This window comes from Lipophrys pholis (genome assembly GCF_963383615.2).
Source record: "Lipophrys pholis genome assembly, chromosome: 16".
Lineage (NCBI taxonomy): Eukaryota > Metazoa > Chordata > Actinopteri > Blenniiformes > Blenniidae > Lipophrys > Lipophrys pholis.
In genome coordinates, this window is record NC_137634.1 from 3,639,709 (window position 1) to 3,653,909 (window position 14,201).

General features: G+C 41.8%; 1 protein-coding gene across 1 annotated transcript; it reads right to left on the reverse strand.

The window, feature by feature from the left end:
• Positions 1 to 1,406: 1,406 nt before the first annotated feature.
• mogat2 (monoacylglycerol O-acyltransferase 2) lies at positions 1,407 to 12,435 on the reverse strand. The gene is made up of 6 exons (XM_080482485.1): positions 12,222 to 12,435; positions 9,643 to 9,821; positions 3,098 to 3,302; positions 2,782 to 2,956; positions 2,311 to 2,510; positions 1,407 to 1,788 (listed from the first exon to the last, which is right to left on the reverse strand). Exons 1-6 carry the CDS (start codon positions 12,313 to 12,315, stop codon positions 1,634 to 1,636), a joined length of 1,008 nt encoding a protein of 335 aa, XP_080338611.1. The 5' UTR covers positions 12,316 to 12,435; the 3' UTR covers positions 1,407 to 1,633.
• Positions 12,436 to 14,201: the final 1,766 nt, after the last annotated feature.

Sequence of the window (14,201 nt, forward strand, 5' to 3'; positions counted from 1 at the left end):
ATCTCTGAAAACCTCACTCAAAAACCAACAGGGAGGCCACAAACTCTGAAGCCACCTGATCTGCTCTAAAGCTTCTTGACGCAAAGGAAATTTCCCGGACAAACATCATTTCCCTCTCAATCAAAGAGCCGTGCAGCTCGCTAACACTCGCAGCTAATTGCAATTTATCAGCGAAAAACGCACGTCGGTCCCCGTCAAGATATGAAACTCCTCAGTTCTCTTGCATCAGTGATCTGCTGTAATTTCTTCTCTGTTTGCCAGCAGTTTCATCAGCCTCACACACACACACACACACACACACACACACACACACACACACACACACACACACACACACACACACACACACACACACACACACACACACACACACACACATGCGCGCGCTCACACACACGTGTATTAATCGTGGCCAGACTGTGTTGAAAGGAAGGGGCATTGTCCCGTCTATATATTTTGAAATATCACAATTCTGCCATCTCAGACTGAAGGTGGCAGAGTTCACAGACGCTCTTATCGTCCAGAAACCTGAATCGAACCCACACAGTTGCACCTTTTACCTTCATTTTGCACTTTGTATTGATTTTATTCAACATTGTCAACGTCCGAGCCTTCATCCTCCACTCATTCTGCTTTTATCGTCGTGATTTTTTTCTCAAAACTGAAAGATTGCGGTTGAAGTGACAACAAAAGTTGACATTTTGCTGCAGTATCCAAGGAAGACTCGATGTATTTGTTATCTGAGATTAAAGTTAGTGCAAACAGCAAACACCTGCCAACTTCCCCTGCTTCCCGAATCAACAGAATTGTTTTTCTACTTAAAGCACAGAGAAACTGTATGTAAACCAAAGAGGTTTGCTCATTTTCTCTTTCTTACTGTTGAAATGCTGAGCGAAACTAACAAGATTGAGCAAGTTGCTTCATTTGAAGTCTTTATAGGGCACTAATTCAATCTTTTATTCTAATAAAATGAAGACGACTAAGCTACACCTATGTAAACGTAACAAAATTAAGAATTATTCAATGAAATGAAGCATCCTTTGAAGTTGTGTATATCTGTGTGCGCGTGCATGCGTGTGTGTTTTATGCATATTCTTTTTAACCAAAATGAATTAATTATCATTAAGTGATTGAGTAAATTAGTCTGTGTATATTTTTCTTCTACCGAGAGCGGCCAGAAAAAATTCAAAGAAAAATCATAATAATTTAAATAAATAATTGAAATTTTTCATTGTTTATTACTATGCTGATTACTGGATGTAGAAAAACATTAGTTTGTGAAGTGAAATACATTTTCGATGAATCTGGAAAAGCTCAAGATTAAAACTTTACACAAAAGGCCTGAAATAGATGATCCAGCTCTAAAGTTTCACACACTTGAATCGATCAAACAAAACTCAGAGATTAAAGGTGATATTGATATTTAATGTGGATCAACAGAGAAAAATTACAACATTCAATTTACCTACAATCTCAACTCTGCCTCGTCTTTGGCAGTGCAGTTCAGGCAGATTCCAGCAGAGGGCCACACGAGAGTGAGTTCAGCTGACGAAATATAAAAGGATGTGAACCTGCAGCACCAGAACTTCACAAATAAATAGAGACCCGGTTCCCCTCCGGCGCTCAGTCCGTCTCAAACAAAGTTCAGGTGCGTGTCCTCGTCTATCCCATAGTTGACTTTGTGCTCGTCGAACAGATTGCTCAGCTCGTCCATGTAGCGCTGGTGGAGATTGTTCAGTTGCTCCGCCGTCGGCTTCTCGATCTTCTCCACCTCAATGGGCCTTCCAACTGTGGGGAGACGATGAAGACACCCACAGTCAACAGAGTGCTTCTTCATTTGTTTGTAGAGGGGAATACGTTAAGTGTATTGAAGTCCTGGTGCAGTGAATTTAGGCTGCATGTCAAACTCTTTACGAAATCCCTCAGGTCCTCATGGACTTAGCGAGTTTCTCCAGACGGTCCAGAGGAGGTTAGGACGCCGATTATATCTTCAAGGGGCCACAAAATATATATAAACTGCACCTGCAGACATTATTTCTATACTGTGAAATATGTCCACGACAACGTTTCAAGTGAAAACACATCATTTTTTACGCTTTTATTTCCGAAAACATTCGCGTTTACGCGGCAACTTTTATTTTTTAATGAAAAAAAAAGGTTTTCAAAACGTTGCTTTTTCAGTGGCTCCAGGCACCATTCTCGCGTAAATGGACAACCAAAATTGCAACGTGTAAACGGGGAATTCTTCTTATGAATGAGATCAAATCGGTTTGGCTGGTGTTGCCAGGGCCTCAGAAGTGTGGTACTCACCTATGGTACTGATGGGCTTTCTGTAGGGGATCAGACCGAAGGAGTACTGGAAGACGCCCCGAGCGTGGAAGAGAGGCAGCGAGATGCCCATGACAGCTTGCAGACGCTCCTGCGTCCACCGCAGCCACGTTCCTCTGCGGTTCTCCACCTGGTCGAACACTTCGTTCTCCCCAAAGGAGAAGACCGGCACCAGATGAGCCCTAACAAAAAATAGTGTTGGGTTTACTAACAAATACGCTGCAGTACAACAGATCCCTGATTTTATATAATTGCCTCTCGACAATTTGAGACTGTTTTATTTTAATGCCGCATTTCATTGAACTGACTTGGTTTAACGCTCAGTTTCAACGGTAGGGAGACCAAAACACGGCGATGACTCGACTGATATAATCCATTAGCTCCAGCTGTAATTCAGTTATCCATTTGATGGAAAACGATCCAGCGGGTGGAAAGTTTCCCCGTGCCTCTCACCCATGTTCCATGGCCATTTTGATGAAGCCTTTCTTGTTGGCCAGAAGTACGTTGTAGGATCCAGGATGGGCATCGAGCGCCTCTGGGGCTCCGCCCACCGCGATCACAACGGCGTTGCCGCTGCGCTTTTGCCGAAGCGGGTAACTTGCACTCTCTTTGTCCGAGGGAATCAATCCTGCACGGCAAGATCAGAATAGAAACCAGGTCAAAGGTTTTTTTGGGGGGTTTTCTTTCCAAAAAGTTGTTTTTTCAGCACAATTATATATTCCTGCGTTTTCAGGAACGGTAAAGTTTGTTGAATGCGACATTCTCACACCTGCACACATGACGTAGTCCCTGAAGAACGGCGCCCTGAACCACAGAGGCAGCATGAGCATGTAGCTGGTGAGGCCTGGAAACAGCTTCCTGAAACCCGTGGCGTAGGTGCAGAAGTTGGTGAACGCTCCTGCCACCAGCACGCCGTGCGGATGGAAGCCCAGGATGTAGTTGTGCCGGGGGTCCAGGTCAGCGGTCTTCACCAGCTGTGGGACGACAAACGCAAGAAAGACGGTGACGAGTCAAGGAACTTCCCATTTAAATGGAGAATTCAGGCACATCTGGTGTATTGCGCTCAGTATTCAAGCTCAGCAGGAGGTTCTCCTGTCTGTTCATGGCTTTTCTCATTGTACTCTGTTTTCTTTTTTAAAAAAGAAAATTGTTGGAAATAGTTGAACCAATTCAACTGATTTGCTTCAATTGGTAACATATACATCAATCAAGTTCTTTGCATTTGATCTAATGAATTAACTTAATTTAATGAATGATGTTACCAATTTATATGGAAGAGTATTGCATTCACATGAAAAAATTTAAATCGACTCTGTTTTTCTGAATTAATGAGATAGGTATCTCATAATTACGAGAAAAAATTTATTATAGAAAACATTTGGCTCTGTTTTTCTGAATTAATGAGATAATTATCTCATTAATTCAGAAAAACAGAGTCGATTAATATTTTTTCATGTGAATACTAATAATACTACTAATAATCATACATTTTATTTGTATGGCGCTTTTTAAGACACTCATATACACTTTAAATCATAAAATCAACAAGCATAAAATGGAGAAACAGAAAACACATAATAAAAGAAATAGATTTGTGTTATAAGTATTAAAAGCAGTTCTGGTGAGTTTTGATGACAGATTGGAAGGTGTGACGTTCAGTACACAGAGGTCCACAGTGTGGGGGCAGATATGGAAAAGGCTCAGTCACCCACCAGCTAAGGTGCCCCAACTATTTTATTTGTTCAGTGAACCACAATCCCCAAAAAAGTCCCAATATGTTCCAGACCTTTTGTTTCCAGTATTTTGGACCAATTTACCACATTAAAAGCCATCGGCAGTGTCGCAGGTCTTAATAATTTTTTTTCTAACACAATAAAATCTTATTGTGAAAGATCAATGGCACCCAACCAAACGGACTGCTGTCCTTCACGACAGTATCATCTGACCTGGTAGTGTATTTTTATACTCTCCTGCGCTTTTATCAGAGCTGACAGTAGAGTACAACCACTGATCCAGATGGCTGAAGTCCAACCGGCCCTGTTTCAACACAATCTTTGATCCATCGACCCTTCAGACTCTGGCTTTCGCTCAATGTCTGAAAATGTGTGTTGCCAAGTAAAAGCAACCGATACCCCCAGAGACAGATTTGAGCAACTTTCTTAATACTCGCCAGGGAAAAGAGTTGGCCTAGTTTCATCAGCCGGTGTAACGTAACAGTTACATTGGCAAGACAAAGTTTGTGAAATCAATTCAAAGCTTTGGGCTTTCTGTAAAATTTGATGAAATGGTGCAATCTTTACCCGACTCACCAACACGACATTGAATTGAAGATCAATATTTAACTTTATTTTGGCAAAAAAGAAATATTTCATGCATGAGTACATATTGTGGAAGAGGACTTTTTTTGACACCCCTGATCAAGATGGTTAAAATCCAGAAGTGGTGGTTTGAAAATCTTTAGTTGGTTAGTCATTTTTAAAAAAAAAAAAAAAGTAGTTAATTCAATTGAGCTTGCAGGTATTGTACCTTGATTAGTTAAACATATGTGACTGTGGTGGAGCTCGCCATAGAGGCAAGGATCACCATGTAGAAAGAATAATAAGACAGATGAGTCACTCCATCAGAAGTTCTTGAACATTAATTGCCCCACAGTCCCTGAATCTCTGCCCTGTGATTGGCCGCTGACGGTTTGAGCGATCCTCCACCTGAGGAGCTTTGGTAGAAAATAAATGTCGAAAGTCAACAGTGGCTCATCACGTGCCGCGGCTTGTTTTGCTTCCTGCTTCTCCGACCAAAGAAAAACAAGCGTGCCCTCTTCCTCCCTCACTCTCTGCCTGTGGTATTGAGGTTAATAATCAAGGCCACGCAGATCTGAAGGAGACGTTAACGCCGATCATCAGGCTCTGCAACCTTCTCCCACATGAGCTTGATAGTCAAGAGCCGCCTCTGACGCCTCCGTCAAGCGTCTTCCTCCAGGCTGCATGTTTGTATAGTATGATGGAGGTGATGAGTCTGAGCTGCCATAAAGAAGTTTTGTTGTTTTGCGTCCTCTCTGTTTGCACTGTGAGCTCCTCCAGCTGCCGCTGACCTCTGGCTCGGGTCACGCAGTTGATCATTAGCTCAAATTCCACTTAGGGCTTCCATCAAAACAAAGAGGTGCCCAGCAAGAATCTGAAGTGCTCACAAACTTTTCTGGACTCTTGGGGTTTTTTTTTTTTCAAAGTGCAGTTAGGGTTAGGGTTAGGGTTAGGGTTAGGGTTAGGGTTAGGGTTAGGGTTAGGGTTAGGGTTAGGGTTAGGGTTAGGGTTAGGGTTGTGTCCATGCTGCAGACCGTCATGTAGATGAAACTGTCGTTATGTTATCGTCAATGAAAGACGCACAGATAGCAAATGTCTGTTCCAATTATTGTTATGCAGTTTGATTTGTTTCAGCAAACATGATGTACTGCAGATCTGTCATGGATGGATGGATGGATGGATGGATGGATGGATGGATGGATGGATGGATGGATGGATGGATGGATGGATGGATGGATGGATGGATGGATGGATGGATGAACTGACCAAAAAAGAGTTGATCTTCACCTTGACCTTTTGGTTGCGATGCCATTAAAATGCATCGCGGACCAACTTTTGCTTTTACCTTTTAAACAACTTGAACAGAGGCGACACCAACACAGTAAAGAGTAACTAGTTCAAGCAGGGCTAAAACAAACTGAGTTGTAAATAGACATGATGTACTCCCTCTTGATTCTGTCGATAAAACTTCTCATTTCAAACGATTGGAGCCTTTAAAAGAAAAAAGAAAAAGTTTGAGTGGATAACAGTTCAGAAAAGCAAATTATCAATCAACGTACCTCCTGAAAGATGGAAATAAGGAAAGTAGATGAAATAATTCAAAAAATATGTAATTCACCACTTATGTATCTCAACTCGCAGTTACTGTAAAAAACCACGAATGGCGAACGCAGCTGATCGCACCGCGTCCAAATTTCGATTACCCCAAGCTTGTTAAACACAATGCAGTTTTTCTTTCCGTATAATACACGTCTGTGTGAAAGCTGGACTTTCCTCCGAAGGAACCATGCGCCATCATGGCCGCCACCGTCGGCTCCATGTGACGTGGAGGCGCTCTGCAGACGTGCTCTACGTGTGAATTGACAGCGTCACCGTCTCGTGTGGATGAATCTTGGCCTCGGCGTCAGCTGGTGAGCTCTGAGCCCGGGCTGATGGCGGTGGCATTAGGAACGGTGGGGAAAGACACACCAATGAGACTAATTGGGCTCCCGGCAGGACACTGCTTCCCAGTTACCCAGACATGGGCTCTTTGTCTGGGGCCTAACGAGGCGTACGGTCAGATGATGTTGGATTCACTTTCAACTGGATTAGACAAATTTAAAAGTTCTTCTTGGAAAAAGAAAAAGTCTTTAAGTAGAAAGTTTTTCTCCGGTATACGTTCACATGGCATGCCAGTATGTACTACTAACTTATCGCTCTATTTGGAGGATCATCACCTTCGTGCCTGTCTTCTCCTGTCTTTTATTAATAAATGGTGATTTACATCGGTCGCCTCCTTATGTTTCCTCATCTTGGTGATATTGTCTAACATTTATATTGTTATTTTAACTCTCGTTTTTCATCCAACCACCTGTGTCGTCATGTTCACTTTGTCTTTTTAGTGTCCAGTCCTCTAATTCACCTTGTTCTCTGGAGATCCCCTCTAGGAATATCCCTAAAGCTGGTGGAGACACCAGCTTTCACCAACATACAAGAGCAGGAATCATCAAAATATGCCAATAACTGTCAGGTTTTATTAAGATTGGAAAGCAGGTTTTTTGAAGGGGCCACATATAGGCCACATTTATCACTATATGAGTTTCATCAAAGTCATCAAAAAGGTCGGTATCATTGATGTTCATCAATATCTTTAAACTCTCCTGCGGCTGGTCTTGGCCCATAGGCCGCAGATTTAAAACTTTTCTAGAAAGTGTTGTGGCTGAGAGTCGAAAGAAACACCTTTGGCCCTAGTTCTGATCTCTGGCGCCCCCTAAAGGAGCTGCATTTTAAAGGTTATCGCTTTCTTGAGATTTAAAATGGACTTTGAATCGCTTTCAGTGAGGCTGTCTCAGTGTAAACAGGCTCTTTGGTTAATGGTGTGCTGGGTGATTTAGATTATTTCGGATTAAACAAGGATTTTTCCATAGTTTGACCCCTTCTACAGAAAAGCACCGCTCCATTAATTTGGTCCTAAATCTTGGTTTTATGATGATTTCATGGATAAAGAGAAGAAGTGAGCACTCTTTCTTGAATTCCTGTTATTGTTTTATTTGTTGTGCATTGTTGTGCATTTTTAGCAAAAGTTTTATAACTGTTGAGAGAAATTCTGTTAAATGTGCCACTAAATACAGCTGTGTTAGTAATTAAGAGACTAAAATCATTGAGTCATTTTGTCCGAGTCTTGCAGGTACCCTGCTCTGCCACTAGGGGGCCTCCCTGAGCTTCAGTAGACACATCACACTGTGGGGGTCACGCACAGTTTATCCTCATCATTTATCTCAAAGTTATCTCTCCCCACAGGAGTTGAAAACTAATCTAATAGAGTATTAATAGAGCTTAGAAGCAGCCGCGGCCATCTTCACTATGTTAAAAGACTTTTTATATTTCGTTATAAATTTGATATGAGTCACAGGTCAAACACCAGCTGAATTTACAGTCTGACGAGTCGGCTGATTGCACTTTATTATCTCGGTACGATTAGAGACATAGTGAAAACAGCTCCCCTGCAGCTCCACGGCTCTCGGTGTAGCGTAAACACACGGACAGAGCTGCAGTCACATGTGATGTTTAGTGAGCAGGTCCTGCAGTAGACTTCCTCTTTTGTCAGTAACTTCCTGCAGGGTTTCTCCTCACCGTGATGCTGCCCGGCAACCAGTCCAGCTCCACAAACCACATCAAAACAAGCTCCCTGCTTTGCACTCAGGCTGAACTCTTATCTCATGTGGCTGGAGCTTCTTATGTAACAGGCAGCTGTGGGATTGCGTCGACTACGACTGAATTATTTGGGGGTTTTGTGTCAAAATGAAATCGCAGCTCACAGATTTTATTCTTTGACAACATGAGCTGGTTCATATGTGACTCTTCAGTATCTCCATAGACGCTACTAGACAATATGAAGGTTATATTTCATTTTCACTTAAAATTTTCTTCCCCAACAAACAAAAAAAAAGTCTTATTTTGTCCAATATTGTAATAATACTTGTTAAATATTGGATTTTACACTTCTATCTTGGATGAATGGATTCAAGTTCTCTTGATTTTAAAGGTCGTTTTGGTTTTGTGACTCCACACAGATTGAATTTGCAGGTAGAAGAGTAAAAATTCTGATGTGTCGTCGATGCACTGGACCACCTTGAAGGAAACAGAGATGAAGACTTTGCCTGATTCAACGGTTGAAATTTAAAGTTGCACATGGCAAAGAAATCCATAATCACAAAGTGTGAAATCTGGATTAGACCTGAAAAAACAATGCAATAAAAGCTATGAAATGTGTTTCAGGCTTTCTTACTTGTAGAGACGAGAGAATGGAATCTGAGGGGTTCCTCAAGGCTCCATCCTTGGACCTCTTTTATTTTAACATCTACATGCATGCTTCCTTTGGCTCAGATCATGGGACATGACAATATCCTCTATCATAATTACGTCCCATCTTTGTAAGTTTTTCATGTTCAGACCCAGTGAGCTGGGTTTTCAACCACAATGTGATATAATCATAAGAATTACTCAGACGACACACAACCATGAAAATCTGAAAGATTTATCATCTCTCAGTGAGATTGATCTTACATATTATGTCCCAGGACATTTCTTCGTGGCATTAATAGCACATTCACATACAAAATAACCTAAAAACACAGTATTACTTGTTACCAAACCGGATCTTAATAACATATTTTACTCTGCTTTGCGAGTGCATGAGGACAGAAAATAGTTTGTGTCATGCCAGCTGGAGGTGTTTACTCAGAACTCAGGACACTATAATGGAGGAAACCTTGTGCATATATACTCTACACATATATGCTCTACACAAATATACTCTACACATATATGCTTTACACATGACTATTGGAAAGAGTGGCGTCATCTATCAATGGTTTGCTCGCCGTCAAGGACGGAGATAAAGCCTCCGAGGAGGCTGCAGATCACAGATTAGATCACTGGCAGATGTTCTGATGTCCTCTCTCTCTCTCTCTCTCTCTCTCTCTCTCTCTCTCTCTCTCTCTCTCTCTCTCTCTCTCTCTCTCTCCCTCCGCCTCACCTTGATGGGGAAGTAATCCCGCATGTATTCCCAAACTGAGAGGCCACACAGGAAGGGCACCCTGCGGCCTCCGCGTGCCGGCGTGTCGAAGTCGAAGAACCACCAGACGGCGTACAGAACACTGACGAGCCAGAAGCGGGTGAAGAGCAGGTAGAAGAAGAGGAAGATGCAGGTGGGTGCTGAGGAGGAAGAGGAGGAGGAGGAGGAGGAGGAGGAGGACAAGAGCACTGTGAGCAGGAGACTGAAGCATCCCACAGATTTTATATAAACCAGAGTCAAAGGTCTATTTTTCATTTTTTTGGTATCTTCACACTGTGTGTACAGTGTTACTGCCTCACCTCCTTTTATTGTTATTAATTGTGGCTTGAAAGGAAAGATTAAATCATCTAATCAGCACACATGAAATATGTTACTTATATTTTGTAGTAATGACGCATTAGAAGTGTTACATGAATGAGAAATGTGGAAATACGCTCTTACATTGCTTTCCTTGATGTTTATTTATCAGTCTTTCCCTCTTCTGGTGCTTCCAGGCCCTCTGGCCTCACACACGACTGATTCAATGAATAAGTTACTGGCTGGTGCAGGAGGCTGATAGTGGCTGATTACTGGGAGTGTTTTAGAGGAGGATCTCTAGAGGCCGACGGAATGTGACGACTGAAGAGGAAATCATGTGTCTGACTGTGAATGCTCAGCGTTCAGCTGTGTGTGCAGGGTGACCGTGGTGTAACATTGCACACGACTGTGGAGCTGATCTGGATGTTTATCATACGTCTCATGTGTTTAGTTCTGTCTTAATCGTATTTGAGATGGACAGATTAACATCTGGTGAAGGCCCGGTGCATCAAAAGAAGATAAAGACTTGTAATAAGGAGCATAAGTTCCGATAAGAGTTTAATAAACTCAGTTCAATGAAACGGAATTAACAATCAACCTGCCATGTTCAGTAAATAAGAGTGGATTTGTGTTTTTCACAATAAAAGAGGAGTGCTTGTTGATAAATGTCATTGTTTTTCATCATTTCAAATGACACAAAAAATTTTGTGGGGGAAAAACCATGAGAAGATATATATAAAAAAAAAGGTTTTTAGTTTTTCAAGGAGGTTGAAAAATCTGCCTGTTTCATGTAAACGAAAACTTTCAAACAGTTAACTTCACCCATGTGCACGTTTAAATATCTTTCAAATTTTGGTGCAACTGAGGCGCGTTTACACAATTTCCAGTGTGTCGAAGCCACTGAAAACACAACTTTTTGAAAACACTCTCACTCTGCTCACTCACTGCGACTGTGCACGTTTTGCACATGCTCAATAGATTGACAATAACAACAATGGCGGCCTGAAACAAACATCGTTTTTAAAAAGTTGGGTAAATGGGGCCTAAAACAAATTCAGGTTTAAGATTTTTTTTTTTAAAAAACAACTAACCTGAATAATATCAATTCACTAATCTCTTCACCAGCTCATTTAAAAGAGAAAAATAAAATTATGGGTTCAGAAAATTAACGATTGTTGGTGAAACTCAGGAGTGTTTTTGTTGATCACCAGTGTTTCTCTGTTAAGACTCTTTTATCATCACGTTTCATTGTTTAATATATTTCTTATCTCTCTCACGGCGCTCACTTTGCCCTCTGAAAGATAAGATCTGTCATCTCTTAATCCTTTCAAAGTAAAACACAGCTGATCGTCCTCGTTTATCATCACATTTTCTCCTGACGAACTTTGATTTTACTCCTAAAAAACTCAAATCTAGAATTTGCAGACTGTATATATGCTTTAACAATCAGTTGCCCCTGCGTTGGGACAATAGAGCGCAATGAGCTGAATGTACATGAAATATTTTCAACACAACGTTCGCAACAACATATAAATGAAAGATAAAAGTGTCCAGAAACATTGGCGGTGCTTTGGACGTTGCAGCTCACAGCTGCATCGCCTCACATGTCTCTTTGTGGTTTGACGGGGGAAATTAAAATTTCAAGGACGTAATCATTGCAAAGGTCATGATCGTAAATAATTTCCATTTGCAGGAGGCATCAGCGTTCAAGACTTTGGATTCATTTTAGTTTATGACCTCAGTCGCCCAGTATGTTTGGAGTATACAGTAAACACAACATAATGAAGAAAACCCAAGAATTCAGCTTAAAAAAGCATCAGTTTGAGGGATATAGAAGTTTGTTTTTATTCCCCCGGTGTTATCAATAAACTATTGACTCGAACACACCCGCTCTGCTGTCTCGTTTTATAATGTGTTTGAAAGGAAGATAACACAAGGACCAATAAAAATCCTCATCACACAGGAAGAAGACTGCGTGTAGAAGAAACACAAACTTAACCAAAGTCAACATTTAAAAGGCTAAACAACAGTTTTTCAGTGAATTCCGAGCAGACTGGTGTTATGAAGTTATTATGTAATGTGTCACTTGGTTCAGGGGCTCTTGTTTAGGTTCAGCTTGGCTCCCTCTCTCGGTCAAACACTTGAAAACATCTCCCCACCTCTCGTTCCAACACCTGTTTGACTAAAAAACATTTCAAAGCTGCAGCCGGTTGACCTGCTCGCGCCTGAAGACGAGCACTCACCCAGTCCGATGAAGGAGAAGACCCACTGCAGCACCGAGGCCGTCTGCAGCCTCCTCTGGAAGGGCACCTGCACGGGGGCAAAATCGATCTTCATGGTTCCCACCCGGAGAGGAGAGAGACTGACCGAGGCGCCAGCGGCCGAGGCGATGGAGGAAAGCGAGGTCCAAAGTCTGCCGGCTCACCTCTCCACTCCACCATCACCTCCTACTGACACGCTTATCTCAGGAACTCCGTTTGGTTTGATTTGTCAGCCCATATCTGCCCCATCAGACTTTTGACCCTGCAGGAAAGAAGCTGATTAAACACAGAGCCTATAGACGTGAATGAGGTCTGCGGGCCGGGTGGGGGTGGGGGGTGGTGGCGGTGGAGGGTTAAAAGGCCTTTTCATTCTGCGTTTATGGAGTTGTGACATCCCACAGTGTTTGGCTTGTGTGTCATATGACGGCAGCCCCATCTGGAGTATTCACCCCCACAACTGTATTTTAGTGAAATATAGAGATATAGACACAGAGATGAAGGTCTGACACTTCTCTCACGGTTCTATAACCAAAGCATGTGTAAACACGTTGGACTTGAGAGGGTTATTCAAGGGGAGATAAGGGAGATTATGAAGGAACCATTCAACTCGTGTTGCATCACCAGTGAACACAGTGATATTACGTTGTCGTGTGGGGAGCTTTTCACTCTTTTTCAGTCTGTGTCACTGAAGCTCTCCCTCCTATTTGACATGAGGTGTACCTCAAGGCTCCATTCTGGGCCCGTTTCTGTTTTCCTTTACGTGTTTGTCAAACGTAATGAGCTTATAAAGGCACAAGTGAGTGCGGTCATATGTCTTCTATTCCATTCACCCAAACGTTGAACAACAGCTATTGTGTATACGACCATGATAACACAAGAATCAAGCAAATTTGAAGTTTCGTTTAAAATGAAAACCAAATCTGAGACAGAAACAGTTTGGATGGCTGTTTATGAAGCATCACCTGGAGCTTATGACGTGTTCTTTATTACATTTTTTACATGAAAAGCATTTGATGAAGTGGAGAAGGATGTGAGGCAGCCCAGACAGAAATGTAGAAGATGGATAGATATAACTACGTAAAGGCCAATCTCCACTCTTTATATCAGACTATAGGTGTGAATCCTGGAGTATTCATATAAAACCTCCCACCTCGTGGGAATGAATGAAAGTTACGTTCAGGCTCAAATACTGGAACAATTTCAACTTGGATGCACACCAACATACTACCCGAAGGCCCAGTCGTGCTTGTGTCTAACAGGTTCGCAACATCATGCAGATAAAGTAAAAATATACTATCCTTCAGTTCATCTCACTCACGGCTTATATTAGACACACAGCATGCATTTCCTTTTTAATTCAGTCAAATAATCAGCACTTTACTTTTGTTTTTACTGATGAAAACAGAAAGGAAACTTCGTAAATACACTTTGCACGTATTAAAATCGACTTGGTTTTTATGATTATTGTTCAAAATACATGATTCATAAAATATGACATTCCAAGCAGAAAGCAGGTGATTTATAATTTGCGTGATTCTGCTGAAAAGCAGCATTTGTCCTATAATATGGTGGCATGAACATAAATCACATGACCCTTGACATCACTCTGTCTAGTGTGGATGGACCGCTCGTACGATAAGCATAAGAAATAACAAGCACGGAGAAAAGATAATATTATTATTCTTTCCGGCACACACCCTTCAACATGTTCCTTCAAAATGGCTTGCTAATAGTTTTAATTTCCCTCTCCAGACTGAAGTGGTTTTGTCTGATGTTGTGCAGACTGTGGTCAACCTGTGTTGTTTATTTCATGAGGCGTCTGTGGAATCTTTTGCTTTAATCTTTCTCTCATTAGCATGTGTTTGCTCTTATCCAGGACCAATGGGTCTGATTGCCACTCTGTTCTCCTCTGCCCTTTGATCACACCTTCATAAATCATTCATTCATTCTATTCTTGTCCAC